General features: G+C 41.3%; 1 protein-coding gene across 3 annotated transcripts; it reads left to right on the top strand.

The window, feature by feature from the left end:
- Positions 1 to 9408: 9408 nt before the first annotated feature.
- Positions 9409 to 21212, top strand: Pdik1l (PDLIM1 interacting kinase 1 like). Of its 3 annotated transcripts, none has more exons than XM_046469363.2 (3): positions 9409 to 9568; positions 11956 to 12257; positions 17207 to 21212. In XM_046469363.2, the coding sequence occupies exons 2-3, from the start codon at positions 11973 to 11975 to the stop codon at positions 17945 to 17947; spliced, it is 1026 nt and encodes a 341-aa protein (XP_046325319.1). In that variant the 5' UTR covers positions 9409 to 9568; positions 11956 to 11972; the 3' UTR covers positions 17948 to 21212. The 3 variants fall into 3 exon arrangements, with proteins under 3 accessions (XP_046325319.1, XP_046325320.1, XP_046325321.1); XM_046469364.2 differs by lacking the exon at positions 9409 to 9568 and adding an exon at positions 9943 to 10042; XM_046469365.2 differs by lacking the exon at positions 9409 to 9568 and adding an exon at positions 10061 to 10497.
- Positions 21213 to 21583: the final 371 nt, after the last annotated feature.

The following is a 21583-nucleotide window of genomic DNA, read 5'->3' as shown; positions in this document are numbered from 1 at the left end:
AAAAAAAAACAAAAACAGATTTGGCCAAGCACAACTAAGGAGGCTGAGGCAGGAGGATCGTGAGTTCAAAGCCAGCCTCAGCAAAATTGAAGCACTAAGCACTCAGTGAGACCCTGTCTCTAAATAAAATATAAATTAGGGCTGGGGATGCGGCTCGGTGGTCGGGTGCCCCTGAGTTCAATCCCCAATACCCCCTGCTTCAAAAAAAAAAGAATAGATCTGGAGCTGGGTTGTGGCTCACTGGTAGAGCGTTTGACTAGCATGTGTAAGGCCCTGGGTTCAATTCTCAGCACCACATATAAAATAAACAAAATAAAAATCTGATGACAACTAGAAAAATATTAAAAAGAAAAAAAAAGATCTACTCCGTTGAGAATGCCCATGTTTTAAAGGCTACAGATGCTGTGGCTCTATAACCTCTCGGTATCCATGGGGATGGATTCAGGATCCGAAGGATGCCGAACTCTGCCGATGCTCAAGTCCCTTAGATAAAATGGCCTAGTATTTGCACATAACCTACGATATCCTCGCATGTACTTGGCGTCATCTCCACATTATGTGTAATACTAAATGCAATGTAAATGATGTGTCAATAGTTGTTATATTGGAACAGAGACGAGGAAAAGATCTGTACACATTCCGTACAGATGTAGCCCTGGGAGGCCTAACTGCACAGCATCTAGGATCAAGGGAGAAATGCTCAACACCTGGAGCTGGAGGGAGACTGAGGGGCTGGGAGCAGGCAGGAGGCTCCCACTTGATCAGCAGACACATGGCTGCAGTCACAAGGATTCAATGTGACGCTTGGAGCGTGGTTTGTGAACTTTTTCAAATATTTTCCATCTGCAGTTGGTTGAATCCATGGAAGGGGACCTGCAGCCACAGAGGACCAACGGTATTGTTGGCACATATCTTGCCTTTAATTTCTCATCATCAGTAATGCTACATTGAGTGTCACATTTTATTTCCTTACGCTAGACTCTCAGAAGCAGGACTGACTGTTGAGACGGTTCTTGGAAAACCCTGACAGACACTTTCTTAAAGGTTTGTGCAGCGCCGCCAGCAGTGAATAGAGGTACCAGCAGGAGGAGCAAACCCTGGGTCCAGGGTGGAACCAGAGCCTCCAGCACCTACCCTCTCCCCGCCCTGGGTTAGCTTTAGCACTCACCAGATGACCCAGGGTGCAGAAGGGCATCTCCATGAGAAGTCTGAACTGCCTGAGAAGGACGCACGCAGCTGTGCTTCTCTGGGCAAAGTCACCACTACAGAAGCTTGGGATTCAGTTTGCCATGTCAGAGCTCTGCTCTGCAGCACGCTGAGAGGGGCCTCACCTTTCATCAACAGACTGACAATGACCAAGCCACGGAGTCAGATGCCATCATACAGCAGGTGTCGGGCTCAGGAGATACAGAGATAAATGCAGCAGTTGAGGAAATGAAACCACAGTAACCGAAGACTGGCCAAATGACAATCAGAAAATCTCCTGGTAGCTCACTCTGTATTCCCTAGAAAGCAGAGGTTTTGAAGTCTAGATGAATGAAGCCTCCATAAAAATCCAAAGGTCAGGGTTCTGGAAACTTCCAGATAGCCAAACTCATTGAAGTTCCTGGAGGGTGGTGTATCTGGAGAGGAATGAATAGATAGACAAAAGTCAATGGATGGAATGATGAGCCAAATGTGGTAAGCACATACAATGAAATATTATTCCACCTAGAAAGGAATGAAATTCTGACACTTCTATAGCATGCATGAAACTTGAAGACATTTTGCTAAGTGAAGGAAGCCAGTCACAAAAGGAAAAATACAGAGATACCCATGTACTGCAGCCCAGGGGGCCCTCACCAGAGACTGTGCCATGCCCTTGTATCTCCAGAACCATGAGACAAAATAAAACTCTTTTATTTATAAAGAAGCCTGACTCAGGCATTTTGCTAATATAATGAAAAATTGATTAATACACCAGCTATAAGAGGAGGTGAACTTCATGGGAGGTAGAAGAGAGTAAACTGACTCTGGTGACCTATGAGCCACTGAATTAAACCCTTCCTGAAGCTAGCCCTCCCATCTCCATTCTTCTCTGGCACATATACCAAGCATTCCATTAAAGTCAAGTGGAGTTGAGTTCCTATCCTTGTGACAGAAGCATCCAGAGAAGACAGAGGAAGCCCAAGCCTCTCAGAACCTGCAGAGGAATTGACTGACTCCTCTGTTTGAGATGCCCTTGGGACCCTTCCTTGAAGCCTTTAACCCTTCATCACCATGGTTTTCAGGTGGGGACGCTCCCAGAAACTCTCGAGCCTCCATCAGAGGGTGTAGGCCATAATCAGCTGCTCCAGCTATTCTCGGTCTTCACTGATGAGACCACCAGGACCCTTCCAAAGCTAAAACTAAATCTGGCACACGACCTTCTTGGGCCTCTGCATCACTTGTCTGAGGGCCGCATCAGAAACAGACGTTTCAGACTTTTGGATCTAAGCACAGTGGAGGGGGCAGACTGAAGACTCAAACACCAGAGCTGGAAAAATCCCTAGAGATGAGCTAGTCAGATCCCCTCATTTTGCAGATGGGGCTGCAAAGATGGGCCTGGGGCTCCCCGGCCTGGGCAAGAGAGAGGGGGACACTGAGGAGGATTCTTCCTGCATCCAGAAGTTGCTCCCCACCTCACTCGCTGGGAGGCCTGGCCAGTCATCCTTAATGATTTTATTGTGGCACTTTGTCAACACCTCCTGACTGGCTGTGAGGGTACTAGGTCCCTCACAAAGCAATGATACCTCCAAATTTCTACAGGGCAGTTAGCAGTCTGGAGGGAGTGGGAACTAAGATGTGCCTTGGGGACAGGGGGATATGGGAACTCTCTGTAATTTCCACAAAATGCTCTAAAAATAAAGCTTTAAAAAGTGTACCTCTCTGCTTCCTGATTGCCGGGTCCTGAGCTGCTTTCCTCCACCGAGTACTCCCACCACGATGTTCTGTCTCACCTCAGGCCCCAAGGAATGGAGTCTACGGATGGAGGCTTCTGAAACCGGCAACCCCAAATAAACTTTGCCTCCTCTAAACAGACAGACAGACACAAACACACCACATGGAACCAGGAGCCGGGGAATGCACCTGTACAGGCCCCAGTTACTCAGGGGATTGAGGTGGGAGGGTCCCTTGAGCTCAGGAGTTCAAAGTCCAGCCTGGGCCACAGAGCAAGATCCCCTCTCGAAAACAAAATCAATGTGCCACATAGGTATCCTCATCAGACCTGAGTTCAAGTCCTGACGTCCTCCAGCAATGTGACTCTGGACGAGTCCTCTGTCTCAGAACCCGAGTTTCCTCGGCGTCAGAAGGCGAGCGGTTCATGCCTCACAGCTGCACAAATTCCCTGAGATTGAGAACTGACAGCACTTTGCACAGAGCCTGGTACAGGAAGAAATATGAATATTAACTGTATTTTTTTGCAGACTCCAAAGAAGCCCCATTTTATTAGAGAGAGCATACAAAGCCCTTTCCTCATAGGGAAAAGTTCTGTTCCCCTCCAGGGTGACTGATGTGCCTCTTCCACGGTTCCCAGCTTTCTGTTCTAAAGATACTGCTCATGTGGGTTAAGGGGTTTATAGAGGTAGCTGGTCCGTTGGGTAAGGCTGTGCAAGTCATCAATGAACATTCGATTTCCAATCATTTTCTTCTTCCGGAGATAGGGCTGCAATTCATTTCCCTTTCAGCCTCAAAGCCACATGGGAGCTTTGATTAGTTTTGGGGGGTGCATTTCCAAAGTTTCCCAGGATCTTGGTGCAACCACTCTGAAAAGCAGTATGAGATTCCTCAGAAAACTTGGACTGGTACCACCATTGGACCCAGTTATCCCACTCCTTGGTATATACCCAAAGGACTTAAAATCAGCATTCTATAGTCAGTTGCAGTGGTGCATGCCTATAATTCCAGTGGCTTAGGAGGCTGAGGCAGGAAGATTGGGAGCTCAAAGCCAGCCTCAGCAACTTAGTGAGGCACTAAGCAACTCAGCAAGATACCATCTCTAAATAAAACATAAGAAAGGGCTGGGGATGTGGCTCAGTGGTTAAGTGCCCCTGGGTTCAATCCAGTACCAAAGAAAAAGAAAGAAAATTTTTTAAAAAATCAGTATACTACTGTGATCGATGCAACCACATCAATGTTTATAGCAGCTCAATTCACAATAGTTGAGTTATGGAACCAATCTAGGTGCCCTTCAACAGATTAAAGGATAAAGAAAATGTGGTATTTATACACAATGGAATATTACTCAACCTTAAAGAAGAATGGAATTATGGCATTTGCTAGTAAATGGATGAAACTGGAGACTATCATGCTAAGTGAAATAAACCAATCCAAAAATCTCCAAAGGCTGGATGTTCTCTCTGACATGCAAATACTAACTCACAATTGGGGGGTGGGTAGAACTTTATTGGATTAGATAAAAAAGAATGAAGGGAAGGGAGGTAGGAATGGGAAAGATAGTAGAATGAATCGGACATAACTTTCCTATGTTCATATATGAATAAACCACCAGTGTAACCCCACACCTGTACAACCACAAGGGTAGGTTCCTAATTAGAATAAGTTTTACTCCATGTATGTATGTCAAAATACACTCTACTGTCATGTATATCTAAAAATAATTTAAAAATTTGAAAAACAAAGTTTCCCAGGATCCTGATGTTGTCATATACTCTGAACATGGCCCTCTTCTTGTTCTACTGGCCATTCTCTTTGCGGGACAGGAGGTGAGCCTTATACAGGTGACCAATCAGGGAACACCCAGAGAGAAGATTCTGCGTGCAGGTCAAGGGCATCCAGGCCCACAAGCCTTTGCCCTTGCTCTAGACTCTCTCAAGGGCACACCAGAAGAGGGTGTCACCTTAAAGGAGATGACAAAGGGAACCATCTCCACTGACTACACATGCGTATCAAGCTGGAGGTGACCATCTCTGAATATTAACTTTTATTTATATTACCTACTTCTATTAATTTATCTACAGTTTATATGTGAAATGGCTCCTTGATAACCTGCTTCCTGTGGATGCACTCTAACTGGGGGCGTTTCCATTTGACCATGTGATATGTTTTGTGGACACAAAAAATAATGTTCAGAATCACAGTGATTTATGGGGCTTGGGACTTGGAATCAGCCCAAAGGCTCGAGGAGTTTAACTCTGCCAGTGACCTTTTAGTAACCTCAGTTATTCAGTCCTCCTGAGTTTCTGTTTCTTCAGCTATAAAAACGCTATCCTAGTATTATTCACCTCTTGGGTTCTGGTAAGACAAAGAACGGACTTGACCATACCTGGAATTCAGACCTGTTTTAGAAAGGCAGGGGCAGTAACTGCACTAATGAAACCTGCCACAAGAGGGCAGGAGTGCTACATCTAAATTCCTACCTGGCCAAAGCAGGCATTTCATGTTTTGAACATTTTTTCTTTCTTTTTTTTTTTTTTTCTCTGTGGTACTGGGGATTAAACTCAGTGCATGTGAGGCAAGCACTCTACCAACCAAGCTAGATCCCCAGCCTCTGTCTTTTTTCTTTTAGAAAAAATTCGCGCACAAAAGTTGAGTGGTATAACTAACCTCATGTACCCATAACTGCATTTTAACAAGGATCACTCTTTTGCCAATCTTCCTCTTTGCTGTGCTGCTTGAGTACATCCCAGGCCACATTTCATTCCACCCATTGTGCATCAGTGGGCTGCTCCAGTTGGAAAAGACTCATTCCACAAGCACCATGAATTTAATCTACAAATTAAGTTCATCTTCAAATTTCCAAATTGTACCAAAGATGTTTTTTGACTGTCAGTTCACTAGAATCCAGATCTAAATGATATTACAGCATTTGGCAAGTCTGTTGAGCTTTAGGTTTTAACACTCTATTCTCCCTTTGTAATTTAAAGCCATGATTGTGTTGGAGAAGCCAGGAGACCTGTCATACAGAAGGTCCCACATTTTGAGTTTGCCTGATTGTGGTCCTTGTCTATTCCCTATAATTCTGCTGAACGGGTCATCAGATTTTGGCTTGATAGGCTTAGATTCTTTCATTTTTAAGGCAAGAATACTTCATGGAGACAACTGTGTCCTCATCGAAGTGATTTAAAAATTGGTCAGTGCATTCAGACAAATGTTAGCCTAAACTCTGCATTCATTACAAAGTTACCAAAAAAAAAAAAAAAAAAAAAACTTTCATCCAATTGTTTTAGCATCATTTAATGTTCATTGCCCGGACTCATTATTTCATCACCATTTGAAAAACTGCTTTTATGGAACTACCATTTCTTCTGTGTTCATTAGTTGGAATTCTTCTACAGAAAGTAACCTTTTCTTACCTACTATTTCCTTACCTGGAATACAATACATAAAAAACCCAGAAAAGTAGCTATTTCCCCTTATGCTGGTGGTAACGAATGAATTGCTTTTCTTATGTGTAATTATAAGTTCATGGATTTTTACAAGTTTTATGTGTTAAAATCTACTGAAGCAATTTTTTTTCTCTTAGTGCTTAATTCTTCCATCTTTGGTCAGTGGGGCCCCCTTAGAGTGGTTCTTTGGCATGTACCCCATCTTTAATTGTTTCCTGGCTTCCAGGCATAAGATGACCCAAATTTATCTTTCTTGCTCCAGATCTGGAGTCTGACAATTACCAAAGACTTTATTTTAATTTTTTTAAACTAGAAAATGGGGGGCTGGGGCTGTAGCTCAGCAGCAGAGCACTTGTCTAGCATGTATGAGGCACTGAGTTCCATCCTTAGCACCACCTAAAAATAAACAAATAAAGTAAAAGCATACTGTCCATCTACAACTACAAAAAAAAAAAAAAAAACCTAGAAAATGGATCTCAGAGACAAATCTGTGCATGAAGAGTATTCTGTTCATCACTACTGAATTGGTCATTGTTTGTGGGCCTTTTCAGGAGAGCTGAAAAACACATTTCTTAAGAGAAAAATGCATTTTTTTTTACTGCTACCTAATCCAGATGTTTACCTTAAGCTTCTTTTATACTTAAAACTTTTTCTCATATATTGAAAAAATCTTGGTTCCCAATGCTACTAACATAATCACTTATTTACTTTATTTCACAGTATCAATTTCAAAACAGCAACATCAATATTACAAGTAACAATAAAACTTAAGAATATAATTGTATTTCTATGCTGTTTTAATTGTTCTTGGACTATATCTCATTAGGGTGGTATAGTCAAAATACTTCTAAAGCCATATGAAATAATTTTCTTGAAGTGGCTATGCCACCAATCTGAATGATAGATGGTTCATTTTCAGGTGTTTTTAATTTTCATGTAGTGTTTCATGCTTTTTTTGAACTATTTTACAAATATGCAAAAACATTTATAAGTCTCCAGAATAATAACTAAGAAGTCTCATTTGCATCCTTATGCCCAATCTGCTCATAAGCAACCATTTTAGAAATCTGGGATTTATTCCATTGTTTGTCTTTTAAATATGAGTAATTAATATATTTCTCTCTCCCCATTACGCACACAGAAGATATCAAGCACAAAATAAGCACTAATATACATCTTGCTTATTCATCTAACAACATATATGGAGATCATACCATATAAATATGGTGATCAGTATATAAATCTTCCCCATATCTTTTTATGGCCACATAATACTCCACTCTGTATGTATTATATTCAACCAGTTCTTTAGTATCAGAAATGTGAGCATTAATGCACACAGTGTTGCTGTATTTTAGCCTATATTGCTAGGATAAGTTTCAAGAAGTCTAAGGTCTGACCTACTGGGTCAAAGGGTAAATACATATGTAATATGGCTGTATCTTGCCAAATTTCTTTGAGAAAGTCTATCATTTTGCCTTCCCATCAGCAAGGTGTGAGATGCTGGCCTCAGGTGTATTTTTATACCATATCAAATTGAGGAGGCTGCAGAGATGAATCACAGACAAGGGTCTTGTTCTCAGGAATTCTTGTTTAGAAGAAAGCAAACAAATAACAAAATAATGATATACCATAATAAGCAGGGACAGATTTACCCTGAAGCTAATAAAACTTAAGCTTCAGAGTCCTCACTTGCAGGGACCCTTTCAAATGTCCCAACAATGTGTTCTCAGAGTCACTTTGTCATCTTTTTCCTAAAGAGGACGCCCCCAATTATTTAAGTTTCAGGCTAAGCAACACTTAAATCCACCTCATCTAGAGTCAGCCTATCTAGTGGGGGCAGGGATTTCAAATCTGTTCTGCAGCCAGCTTGAGAGAGCTTGAGAGGAGGGGCTCCTATATTTAATGACTGAGACAGACAAAAGGAAAAGGTCACTTGGACCAAGCAATCTGACCCATCAAAAAGCCACACTGGTATCTAACCAGCTGTCTACAGAGCCATCCATAATCTCCCCTACTTTCCAGGGCAGGAAACAAGTTTTGGCTGGTGTCAGTATTTCCAGCAAACAGATGAAGACAGGTATAAAAATGGTGCTGGGTACAAAAATCGGAACAGATCACCATCTGTGTTTTTTGTTGCTGTTGGGTTTTTTTGTTTTTTTGGGTTTTTTTTTTTGGTGGCAGGGAGAGTTGTGACACCAGGGAATCTGGTGTTCAAAACGGACTCCTTTTGGTCAAATGAGGCAGAGGTTGGCTTCCTTCTCTGTAAAAATAGGGTTAGTAATAAAGCCTCCCTCTTGTGAGGTTTGGTTAGCTTGAGAGAGATCATTTATATAAAAACCTAACCTGGTCTCAGACTCAGAAGGCCATATTTGGAAGACAAGAAATAAAATGGTCGATCCTGAGAGCTGAGACAGGAATTCTTCCGTCCATTATGCCTTAGACAGTACTGGAGCAAGAACCCCCACCTTCCTCACAAACCCTAGGTGCACGAGAATCGGGGAAGGAGTGGACATTTCTCAGGCTTACTGATGTGTGTAACTAACTGGATGGCCGATTGGTCCAGGTCTCTGAGTGACCGTCCGCCCGGGGCTGGCAGTCAGGCCGATGCATGCCGGGATCTGATTGACAGATGTGGGGTAGCCGAAGGACTCCGGCGGCCAACGCGCCCACTGAGTGCTCGCCCCCAGGACAGCCGTCCTGGCTGTCAATCCCGGCCTAGCCGGGCTCAGACCGTGGCTCCTTCTGGCGCGCAGTCCCAGCTGGATTCGACCCTCTTCTCGGAACCCGCCAGGCCGGGAGTCGCGGACGCTGCAGCCAGGTGCGGGCGCCCCCGCGCCCTCCCTCCCGCGCCCGGTAGGGCGCCCCGACTCCCAGTGGCCGAGGAACAATGAGGCGCGGGCTTCTTTAAGGGAGATACCACCGCGCCGGCGGAGCAGGGGACGGCGTCTTCCCAGATGATCGCACCCAGCCCCGCGCCGCCGCCTCGGCAACAACGCCGCCCGCAAACATGGCTCAGTGACTCGGACAAAAGGTGCAGCCTCCCTCCCGGCGGGGCGCACGCCAGGCCTCCCAGCTCAGGCCTCGCCTCCCCGCGACCGCCGCAAAGCTCCGCGTTCCGAAGGTGCCCCGGGCCGGCGCGAAGGAAGATGCACCAGGCATCCAGCCCCAGCGACCCCCGCACGCCAGCCCGAAGCTCGGTAGGTCGGAAAGGGGCGGGCAGGCCGCGGCCGGGCGCGCGCACCGCTAGGCCGCGACCTGCCGCCGCAGACCCTTCCCGGGGCCGCAGGCCGTGCGCGCCCGCCGTGGGTATGGGGCGACAGAGCCCAGGCGTGAAGCGGTCTCCGGGGTCGACCACCCCTGCGGGGAGGGGCGCCAGTGGTGCGCTCCGGAGCGCGCACACCTCCGGCGACTCCGGGCTCCGCACAGCCCCAGGATCCGGGAGCGGGGAGCGGAGTCCCGGGTGCGCGCCCAGTAGGCGGCGCTCGGCGGAGCGGCGCGCTACGGAAAGCCGGAGGGAGGCGGGGCCGCCGGCGTGAGGGGGTGTGTCTGCGCGCACCACGGGGGCGCGCGCCGGCCTCTGACTGGAGGCGGCGGTGGCGGAGGCGCGAGCTGCCCGATAATGGCGGCCTGCACAGCCCATGAGAGGGAGCAGCAGCGGTGGCTACCCTGAGGTAAAGCAGGCGCGTCGGCGTGGCACGAAGGTCCTGCCGCAGAGCCACCGACCCCGCAGGCGCCTCTCCTCCCTGCAGGCCTGTCACAGATCTGTCAGCGAGTCATCGCGGGCAGGGCCCGCGCTTCAGGCCACCGGCCCCAGCTGCGGCCTCTTCTCATGCCAGGGCCACTCCCCGGGCCCCGGCGCTCCGCCCGCAGCCCCAAGGAGTGGAGGCCGCCGCGGAATCGGCTCCTGGGGTGAAGGGCCCCGGGAGGACCCCCGTAGGGTCTCACCGGGCCGCGGCCGCGGAGGGGAAGGCGAGATACTTAGCGAGGATCGTGGCCTGAGCCGCCGTGTCGGGCAGCACCTCTGGCCGCAGCTGGCCCTCCCCCGCCCCAGCAGGTGTATGGCCCGGCCGGCCGGCGTCCAGCGCTGGGTGAGCACAGCAGGCAGGAGGGCCCGGGAGATGCCAGCGTAAGTCATCTCGATTAGCACGGCGTGCACCACCGCAGTGTCTTTTGATCCAGGGTTGCGAGGATTTCAAAGCCACCTTCCTTGTTCCCTATTCAGGAAGGTGCTCCTTCCCACGGGGGTCCTCGCACCCGGCGGGAGGTGGGGGGACTGCTTCCGAGAAGCGAGCCACCTGGAGTTGGCGGCCGCGTGGAGCAGACCGCCTGCCGCCTCTGATTCTCTGGCAGGAAAGCAGACACTAGGAAATAGTGGGAATTTGAAGGGTAGGTGACCAATTCGAGGAAGTGGGACTTAAAGCAATCTGAGAAGCAGTCGTTTTCTTTATTGAATCTGCCCTGTAGACATAGAGTAGCTGTTTCCTATTTCTCAGGTTCTACAGTCAGTCGATTTTTGTTTCCCCAGTTGTATGAGATAAATATTGTACAATCTCAGGTTACCTTCTTTGCGCGTGGTGACAACCTACAAATGAGAATTTGGGGGGTGAGGAGGTACACTTTGAACTTTTTCTATTCAAAACATGAGCATGTGTGTTGTAGGGCCTTTGCTCCTACTTTTAAAGGATTTATCAAGTTGAATTCTAAAGAACTTTGTCAGAGTTCCTCTTGATGTTGTAGGATAGTTTTTTTGTTTTTGCAAAAAAAAAAAAAACTAGAACTAAATAACTATTGTTAACAATAACAAAAAGGTAGTCATATTCTAAGTAGCTTTATTTAAAAAAAAAAAAACCAGCTCTTTTCCACGAATCTTATTTTCATTTATTTTGCAGGAAGTAAGGGAATAACCTAAGAAACAAATAAAAATAAACACATATGGTTTGGCTGTTTATGTCTAATAATAAAAACAACAATATTAGTTCTGTAAAATGATCCGGTTCACTTTCAGTCCTAAAACATAAGCCTGGTGTTTGTATTTCTAACTGTGAGGGTTTTCTGTTTTTGCTGTTTTGTGATCTTGTATGTTGGGTTAGTCTTAAGGACAGACTGAGATTTTGCCTCCCTGTTTGTTTGTTCATGATCAGTAAAATGCTGAATTTGGGGGTTTATTTTTAACAGTCACATTTTCAATTACTCATTGAAGAAGCAGTATAGCTTAGTGGTCAAAATAATGGATGTCTGAGCCAGATGGCCTGATTTCAAATCCCAGGTTCACCAGTTACTCACTGTTTGACTTTGGGCATTTTATTTAACCTCTCTCGGCTTTAATTTCTTCACTTCTAAAATAACCATAATGTGGGGATTAAATGAATATAATACTGTAATGTGTTTGAAACAGTCCCTAATATGTGGTAAGTGCTACCTAAATGGTAGCTCTATTATTAGAGTTAGATTTGCCCAAGGTATAGAAAATATCCTTAAGCACTTCAGGTAATGAACCAGATGATAACTCAATCCCTCTGTACAAGAATAAACACAACCAGTGGGTGTACCTAATTTCAATTGAGCACTTTATTGATTTTTCCAGAAACCTTGACCTTGAAGATGGTGAGTAGCCAGCCAAAGTACGATCTAATACGGGAGGTAGGCCGAGGTAGTTACGGTGTTGTATATGAAGCAGTCATCAGAAAGACCTCTGCACGGGTGGCAGTGAAGAAAATCCGATGCCATGCACCTGAAAATGTTGAACTAGCACTTCGTGAATTCTGGGCACTAAGCAGTATCAAGAGCCAACATCCAAATGTGATTCACCTGGAAGAATGCATCCTACAGAAAGATGGGATGGTGCAAAAGATGTCCCATGGCTCTAATTCTTCCCTTTATTTACAGGTATGTATTTTTGGATGGGAAATAGAAAAGATGTGAACATGACATTGGTCAGCAAGAAGAGGAATGAAAGGGTTGAATGAACTTTTCCTGTTAAATGCAGATGTTTTATAGTTAGGAGTAGATAGAGATCTGCCAAGAATAGAATAGGTGTTTGCTTTAAAACAGGGTTTTATTTAAACTTGTGATGCACATACCTAAAAATAACATAAGCCACCTGTTAGGCCATGGTACTTGCCAGTCTGCATAGGAATGGGGCAAGATAGAAACTGGAGAAATGTTTGAGACTATATTTTAATAAGTTCACTTCTTTGAAATAAATTTTTTGGAACTAAAAACAGAAAAAAAGGAAAAACTCCCTTAACTGATAGCGATACCATAGGTAACTAGACATCTCTTTTATAAATCACGTGTGTAAATATAACCCTTTGCTGTTTTGGAGGGTATTGTGGTTTCTTACCCATGCAATTCCAATTAATTTTTATGAATGTTATTAACAGTGCCGGTATCAACAAATGTCCCTCCTTGGTTTAATACTGTGTGCTAAGTGCTTTAAGGAAAGTTGCTCAAAACAGTCCTATAAGGGGGGCTGGAGTTATGGCTCAGCGTTTGAGTGCTTGCCTCGAATGTGCGAGGCCCTGGGTTCGATCCTCAGCACCACATAAAAATAAACAAATAAAATGAACATATTGGGTCCATCTACAACTAAAAAATGAATATTTAAAAAAAATCCTATAAGGTAACATTATCTTCATTACAAATGAAGACATTGAGGTTTAGAATAATGAACTTATCCACTGACATCTACCTAGCTAGTGTCAGATTGGGAGCTGAATTTAGCAGACTTTTTTATTTTTAATTTTTTTCCATATCAGAGATTGAAACCAGGGGCATTTAACCACTGAGCCACATCCCCAGCCCTTTTTATGTTTTTATTTTAAGGCAGGCTAAATTGCTTAGGACCTTGTGAAATTTGCTGAGGCTGGTCACGAACTTACAATTCTCCTGCCTCAGTCTGTGGAGTTGCCGGGATTACAAGTGTGCACCACTGTGTCTTGATAACTAAAGCTTTATGCTCTCTTAACTTCCAGATTACTCTTTTGTAGCATAGGAAAATGGAAAAGCTTTTTTTTTTTAAAAAAAAAGATTGACTTCTTCTAAAGTCAAAATCCCGGGGCTGAGGCTGTGGCTTAGTGGTAGAGCGCTTGCCTAGCATGTGTGAGGCCCTGGGTTTGATTCTTAGCACCACATATAAATAAATGAATAAAATAAAGGTCCATACATCTAAAAAAATAAAATAAAGTCAAAATCTCTTAGAGCTCTCTATCACTGAATAGAAAAGATAGTTAAGACCTAGTTAGTTAGGCAAGGACCAGAGCAGAATTTCTTAAGGTCAGTCCCTTAGAAAAGGAAACAGCTTTCCTTGAGTGTATCTACATTCAGAATTGACCATTGGACTTTTAACATTTAAAAGTGTGTTTAATATTGGGGAATTATATTAACTAAATTATATTGTTATATAATGAGCATGTACAAATATGTAACAATGAATTCCACTATTATGTGTAATTATAATGTACCAATAAAAAACAAAAAAAATATGACTTTAAAAATAAAAAATTAAAGTGTGTTTAAAACCACAAAAGCCTTTTGAATAGGAATGACAAAGAAAACAAACTGATATGTGTAATTAGAAACTTGCAAGTATTGTATGGTGGACAAAATATTCTGAAGAATTTATATCGCAACTTAGCACTTTATACACTGAAGTTTTCTCAGCACAATGAATTAACACAACTGGCCTCTATTGTTTACTTTTCTAAAAGTACTTATGTAAGTTGCACTGATAAAAAATATTAGAAACTTTCTTAGCACATTCCCTTTTTGTATGTGTGTGGTATTAGGGATTGAATTTAGGGCTTCACAAATACTAGGAAAACCACATTTCCTCTTAAAAGTGGATAGAACTTTGCTGAACTTTGAGTTTTAGAAACTAAAAGAAAATAATCTCTTTTGGATGGAAAAGCAAAAACATTTAAACATTTGCATTAGTGCTGAATCTAGATCCAGCAACCATTATCGTAACTAGGCATTAGCTGGTCTTTCAAGGTTTTAAGATGTAAAGTAACTACCAAACTTAATTCAGTGACTTTTTTAATCTAAATTGCCTTTTTGTTTAGAAATGTCTTTTCTTTTTGGGGGGGGGGTACTCTGGATTAAAGCACTGAGCAATACCCCCAGCCCTTTATCTTTTCTTTTCTTTCTTTCTTTCTTTCTTTTTTTTTTTTTTTTTTTTTTTGAGTCTGGATCTCATTAAGTTGCTTAGGGCCTCACCAAGTTGCTGAGACTAGCTTTGAACTTGTAATCCTGCCTCAGCTTCCCAAGTTACTGAGATCATAGGCATATGCCAACATGCCCAGACTCTTTCTTTTTTTAAAGATTGATAGATCTTTTGACACTTTTTACTATCAGAATAACCTTGGACATATAACCCAACTTTTCCAAACATCTGTTTCTTCATATGTAAAATGGTTGTAATAATTTTTACCTTCCATGGGAGTTGTCAAAATTAGAGATGAACTGGGCATGGCGGCATACACCTGGAATCCTAGTGACTCAAGAGGCTGTGGCAGAAAGATGGAAAAAAGATGGAAAGATGTTCTCACCAACTTAATGAGACCTTGTCTCAAAATAAAAAGGACTGGGGATGAGCTCAGTAGTAAAGTGTCCCAAGTGCCCCTGGTTCAGTCTCTAGTACCAGAAAACAAAAAAAATTAGAGATGCTGCAGAAATAATACTTGGCCCATAAGAAGTACTCAGTCATAGGGACCTGTATTTAAATTGTCTTTTCTTTGGCTTTATGTAGTCTACCAGACATTCATCAACACATTTAGCAAGTGCCTTCTTGACATGATCCTAGGGTTCAAGAATTATTAAATGTTTAATTAAAATTTGTAGAGTTAGGGCTAGGGTTGTGGCTTAGTAGTAGAGCACTTGCCTGGCACAAGTGAGGCACTGGGCTCCATCCTCAGCACCACATAAAAATAAATAAAAGCAGGGCTGGGGTTGTAGTTCAGCTGCAAAGCGATTGCCTAGCATGTATGAGGCATTGAGTTCAATCCTTAGCACCACATAAAAATAAACAAAGGTATTCCATCTACAACTAAAGTAAATAAATAAATAATAAATTAATAAATAAATAGGGGCTGGGGATGTGGCTCAAGCGATAGCATGCTCGCCTGGCATGCGTGCGGCCCGGGTTCGATCCTCAGCACCACATACAAACAAAGATGTTGTGTCCGCCAAAAACTAAAAAATAAATATTAAAAAAAAATTCTTTCTCTCTCCTCTCTCACTCTCTCTATAAATAAATAAACAAATAAATAAATAAATAAAGCAAGCAGATGAAGTAAAAAAAAAAAAAACCTCATAGAGTCAATAGTCATTAGCTAGACTAGTGATTAGAAAAATTTCACAGGCAGAAAAAACTACATACAAAGGTATTAAAGCCAAAAGCATGAAGCATTTAAAAGAACTGAAAGAAGATAGTAATTCTGTAGTGTACAAAGAGAATTGTTTTGAGATGAGGCTAAAAGGGTCAGCAGAAGTCAGAGCATATAATGTCCCATAGCTCTGTTAAAAAGCGTAGACTATATTTTAAAAGAACAAGGAAGCCATTGAAGGACTTTAGGCAAGAGAACCAGTGGCTACTATTTCCCACCCCATGAAAATAAGTAGGTCAGGCACAGTATTTCTGTAGTTGTAAACTAGAGAGGCCCAGCACTATTTTCTTATAGCCTGGATACTAAAAATAGTTTTTACATTTTTTAAAACTTGAGGATAAAAAAGGACAGGAAAGGAAGAAGAGAATTCATGACACTTTCCAAGTCTAAATATTTACTGTCTGGCCTTTCTCTAAACCATTTGACTACTAGGACTCTGCATTGTTCAAAACTATTTAGGAAACCATTTGGTAAATAATAGTGTGATCTGTATCTTTCTGTTGTTTATTTTCTGAGTCTCACTGGCAAACCTATGCAACAGGGAAAACACGTTGCAATGGAGACATCTGCAGACCAATGCAATTTTTGCTGGGGTTGGCCCTGAGGGAAGATGGTGTGGAGGGGTATTCTGTGCTCCTGCTGGCCAAAATGACAAGGAGTACCAGTAGATTTAAATGGAAAGTTGTCAACTTATTCCTCAACAAGTCTTTTCATATTTTTTCTTAAACCTATAAGTCTGAAAAGGATACCATACAACAAATGTTTTTAAAGCACTATAGTCTTTTCATAAAATGATGAGCTAGGTGATGGGTAGAGTTTAGCTCCATTGATATATCCAGAATATGTAGGCCAATTGGACACTTCTCAAAATAAAGCTATGCGTAAAATGGAAGTTTTGTCTCTTGGCTTGGAGATTTAATATATATTTGTTAGGGACAAAGGGATAATTTATATATAAAGTATTCAAGTTTAAAATACATATTAGAGCGCTGACCAAATAAAATATTCCTAATAGGCAAGATGGCTCACACCTATAATCCCAGCTACTCAAGAGTCTGAGGCATAAGGATTAAAAGTTTGAGGTCTTCCTGAGCAATTTAGCAAGACACTGTTTCAAAATAAAAAAAGGATGGGATGTAGCTCAGAGGTAGAGTGCCCCTGGGTTCAATCCCTAGTATCACAAAGATAGATAGATAGATAGATAGATAGATAGATAGATAGATAGATAGATAGATAATCATGGAATTTCCACTTAAAACTGGAGACTTGAAGACCTGGAGGTGCAGCCCAGTGGTAGAACACTTGCCTGGCGTGCATTAGGCCCTGGATTCAATACTCAGCACTGCAAAAACAAAAACTAGAGACTTATTCTTGGAATCAATTATTCTTTTCCTATAATTAAGTTGTATAACCTGTTAAATTATTGTAATCTATTTCTCCCCTTTATAGCTTGTAGAGACTTCGTTAAAAGGAGAAATTGCCTTTGATCCCAGAAGCGCCTATTATTTGTGGTTTGTGATGGATTTTTGTGACGGAGGAGATATGAATGAGTATCTGTTGTCCAGAAAACCCAATCGGAAAACTAACACCAGCTTCATGCTTCAGCTGAGCAGTGCCCTGGCTTTCTTGCATAAAAACCAGATCATCCACCGAGATCTGAAGCCGGACAACATCCTGATTTCTCAAAGCAGGTTGGATACTAGTGACTTAGAACCTACATTGAAAGTGGCTGATTTTGGCCTAAGCAAAGTTTGTTCAGCCTCTGGGCAAAACCCAGAAGAACCTGTCAGCGTAAACAAGTGTTTCCTTTCCACGGCATGTGGAACGGATTTCTACATGGCTCCTGAAGTATGGGAAGGACACTACACAGCGAAAGCTGACATCTTTGCTCTGGGGATTATTATCTGGGCGATGCTGGAAAGGATCACATTCATAGACACAGAGACAAAGAAGGAACTCCTGGGGAGTTATGTAAAACAAGGAACTGAAATTGTGCCGGTTGGGGAGGCACTTTTGGAAAATCCCAAAATGGAACTTCTAATTCCTGTGAAGAAAAAGTCTATGAATGGGCGAATGAAACAACTGATTAAGGAAATGCTGGCCGCAAACCCTCAGGATCGTCCAGATGCTTTTGAACTAGAACTCAGATTAGTACAAATTGCATTTAAAGATAGCAGCTGGGAAACGTGACATATTATTTACAGATATCTTGGATGATATGCTGCTTCTGATTTAACAGTGATGCAACATTATGTGGCTGAAAAAGAATACAAAAAGCTAAACTCCACCTTCTAAGGGTTTAGATTTTATTGTGGGATTTTTTTTCCTCATTTTTCTTAATCCAAGCTGGCCATTTTGTTAGTATGTTTTAAATGTATATTACCAATGTGGGTGTAGACTTCTTTTTTTTTTTTTTTTTTTTTTTTTTTTAATGATCATTGGTAGAAGTTTGGCAGGAAAATTCCCTAAGAGCCAAGAAGAAAAGAGTCCAGTTTTTTGGAAATATGTCTCTAAGTATTTTAGGCATTCCTTGTCAGTATTAGGCATTTCCATGAAAAAAGAGGTTTGCATGCTGGTAATGCAACCTTTGAAGCTTTGTAAAGGAAACATATATGTATATATTTATGTATATGTAAGTATGTGAATGTGTGCATTTTGCATTCCATTTGAAGAAAATGCCACTTCTGTTTAAATTATTTGATAGAGGTTTGGGTTTTTGAGATTTGCTGGTGAAATTAGTGATGAAAAATAAATGAACCTTCCCTCATCTTCTTCCCCTGTCCCTCCCTCTAATGAGATCTTACTAATTTTTTTTTTTTTTTTTGTAATGTTATACAACTTTTTTTGAAGGCATCATTTTGGAGGGTCTAAAATTACTGATTAAACATAATTGAAATTAAGCAATCCAAAGCTGCTGAAGTATGTCTGAGCTCTCTCCAGTGCCCTGTAGCTCTTAGACTTAAATTAGTCATGCAATCATATGGTAGAGGTCAGCAAGGATATTTATTCAGTCATACCTTCTTTTAGGTAACTGAGCATTCTTTTAACTAATTAAACCACTGCATTGGGACAGATCTGCCCTGGAGCATCTACAATCTGATATAAATCTGAATACGGGATTCTTTTGTTTCTAAAAGCTTTGCTATAAATGAAAAACAACACTTGATGTATTAATTTTTGGTTTCAAGACTGTCTAAGCCTCAGTATAAAGTTGAAGAAACCAAATCTCACATTGCCTACCCTGGCATGGTCTCTTGTTGAATCACTGGAGTTCCTTTCATTTTGGCACTGATACTGTTTTCTTCTCTCATTTGAGACAGTAATGGTAGTGTTGACAGATGTCTTAAATATTGGCCACCTTTATCTAAGGTGGGAAATAATACATGTACAGTTTGGCAAATGGATAAAATCCTGTGGCATCAACTACTTTTCAAATAGAAAAGTTATTGATTTTATACAATCAGTTGGTATGGTCTGTGTCAAAAACCAAGAGACCATTATTTTTTTTTTTTTTTTTTTTTTAAGAGAGAGAGAGAGAATTTTTTCAATATTTATTTTTTTTAGTTTTTGGCGGACACAACATCTTTTTTTGTATGTGGTGCTGAGGATCGAACCCGGGCCGCACGCATGCCAGGCGAGCGCGCTACCACTTGAGCCACGTCCCCAGCCCAGAGACCATTATTCTTGAAGTTAGTTTATTTTAAATGTATGGTTGTCTCCAGTTTGTTTTCCTGTAAGTGCAGATAGTTAAAATCTAAAACTGAATGTTAGCCTTGAAGGTTAAATAAACTCTACATTGTATCTAGGTTAATCTTTATAAAGCATTAGAATCTAAAAGCCAAGCAAAATAGTATTAGACTGAAATTATCAATAGTTTGCAAAGCCTTCTAAGCTTTTGAACTTCCAGAACTTTTACAATACTGCTGTCATAATTTCCCCCATTTTTAATGTATTCAGAGGATAAATGAAGTAAACATCACAAAAAATATTAGAGTGTATAAAATTCTAAACTGCGATACTTAATCTGGAATTTTCAAATTTGCACTGAAAGGTTTTATTGAAATAATGCCTCTAAAATGATGAAAATAAGTCACAAGCCTTTAACATCAATTTTAAGCTATTACGTGTAAGAATCCTTTTGGAAATTATAAATCTTGTGGAAATACACAGGAACTTTGCGATAATTGACCCTCTACATCACCAAATTAGTTTAACATAGATATGACCAAGGTGATCAAGTAATTGGAAGTAAGAAAAAGCATCATTATAATGTCTTGTCACTAACATGGCACTTCAACAGATAGCTGATGCTAGGCCAGTGCTTCATTTGCTTTTCAAATATCTATTGCTTAAAGTCACAGTTTCCTAAGGGTATAGTTTTGTGTTCCTGCCTTATTTAAAGTAGTTGATTTTTTTTTTTTTTTTTTTTTTTTTGTGGTGCTGGGTCTAACCCAAGTCCTCGAGCATGCTATGCAAGAGCTTTACCACTGCGCTACATCCTCAAGCCCAATTATAACTTATTTTGAAAGATTTTACTTGTGAAGTAAAATTCTTTCTTTCATTGGAGGTAAAAGTGTGAGGTGATCAGGAAGTTTCTTCTGGAATTTTCTCAAGTCCTTGTATTCTAAAATAGCCTGTGATACCAACCAAAATGGTAGTAAATTCTTCGTCTTTCTTTGTTCTTTCAGTCAGAGGTATTTATTAAGTACCTACTGTGTGCTTAGCACTCAAAGTTGATAAAAATTATAGTTAAAAAAAATGGCTTTTAGCCACAGGCCTTTTCCAGCAAAAAGTAAGAAATAAAAGATGAGAGTGATGTTTGACAATTCCTGGAAATTTCCTAGAGAAAAAATGAAATTGAGAATTTGTGCACAGTGCCTTGTCCATAATAGGTACTCAATAAACAATTATTCCTCATAGAGTCTCTTGCCATGGTTTATAGTGTTTTATGAAATTTGTCTTAATTGAAAAAAGACCAAATATTTCAAATAAGCTTATAGGCAGCTGTATCCAGTTAAAATATAGGGTTGTACAGTTAGCTCATAGAATGTTATTTTGCACTAGTCGTCACTTAGAAAGATGGGGTTCCTGTAGATTTTTTGGTGCTAAGGGATACTTTGTCATTATGATGAAGTAAGTATTAAGTGTCAGATAAATAGCACACAGAATAGTTCTTTCTGCTGGTCTGTTTTGTTTTTTTTTCCTTGTTGTTTTTAATTGTAAAATGTTATCAATCAAACTATTGTAGCAGCTACAAAATAATTCACCAGCATGACAAAATGGTCAAAAAATGAGTCATCAGCACTTCAGAAATGAAAGCAACTTTTGAAATTTTCTTTTAAAATTGTCAAATATATTTTATGAAGAATTTATAAAAGGGGGGAAATGATTGTAATTTATTGTTCATGACAGTTTTGTTTTTTTTTAATAAAGTGAGTTTCAACAAAAAACTGAAGATTCTGCATTGCTGCTTTGGTGGCTCTGTAAGTAGTGCTATCGTGCATAAAATAGAGGGTATAAAACTTGAGGCAGTAAAGTTTCAGGCTTATCTAGTAAATGATATTCTCTTAAATAGATACTCTTGCTGAGGAAAATATTATAGAAATTTCAGTATTTCTTTTTTATAGCTAATTTTTTTTTTTTTTTAGAGAGAGAGAGAGAGAATATTTTAATATTTATTTTTTTTTAGTTTTCGGCAGAAACAACATCTTTGTATGTGGTGCTGAGGATCGAACCCGGGCCGCACGCATGCTAGGCAAGCGCGCTACCGCTCGAGCCACATCCCCAGCCCGAAATTTCAGTATTTCAGGTTCTCTAAAATTTGCT

Source organism: Marmota monax, unplaced genomic scaffold (genome assembly GCF_021218885.2).
Source record: "Marmota monax isolate L192 unplaced genomic scaffold, Marmota_monax_Labrador192_F-V1.1 WCK01_AAM20220418_F8-fsc00008, whole genome shotgun sequence".
Lineage (NCBI taxonomy): Eukaryota > Metazoa > Chordata > Mammalia > Rodentia > Sciuridae > Marmota > Marmota monax.
Note: the sequence above shows the minus strand (reverse complement) of the source record. Positions and strands in the feature narration are given on the sequence as shown.

What these genes read in the sequence shown, in the direction of transcription:
- Pdik1l (XM_046469363.2), top strand. Translation starts at nt 11,973, where the DNA reads ATGGTGAGTAGCCAGCCAAAGTACGATCTAATACGGGAGGTAGGCCGA. An exon ending in ATTCTTCCCTTTATTTACAG is followed by an intron (nt 12,258 to 17,206) that starts GTATGTATTTTT and finishes TCCCCTTTATAG; the next exon opens with CTTGTAGAGACTTCGTTAAA.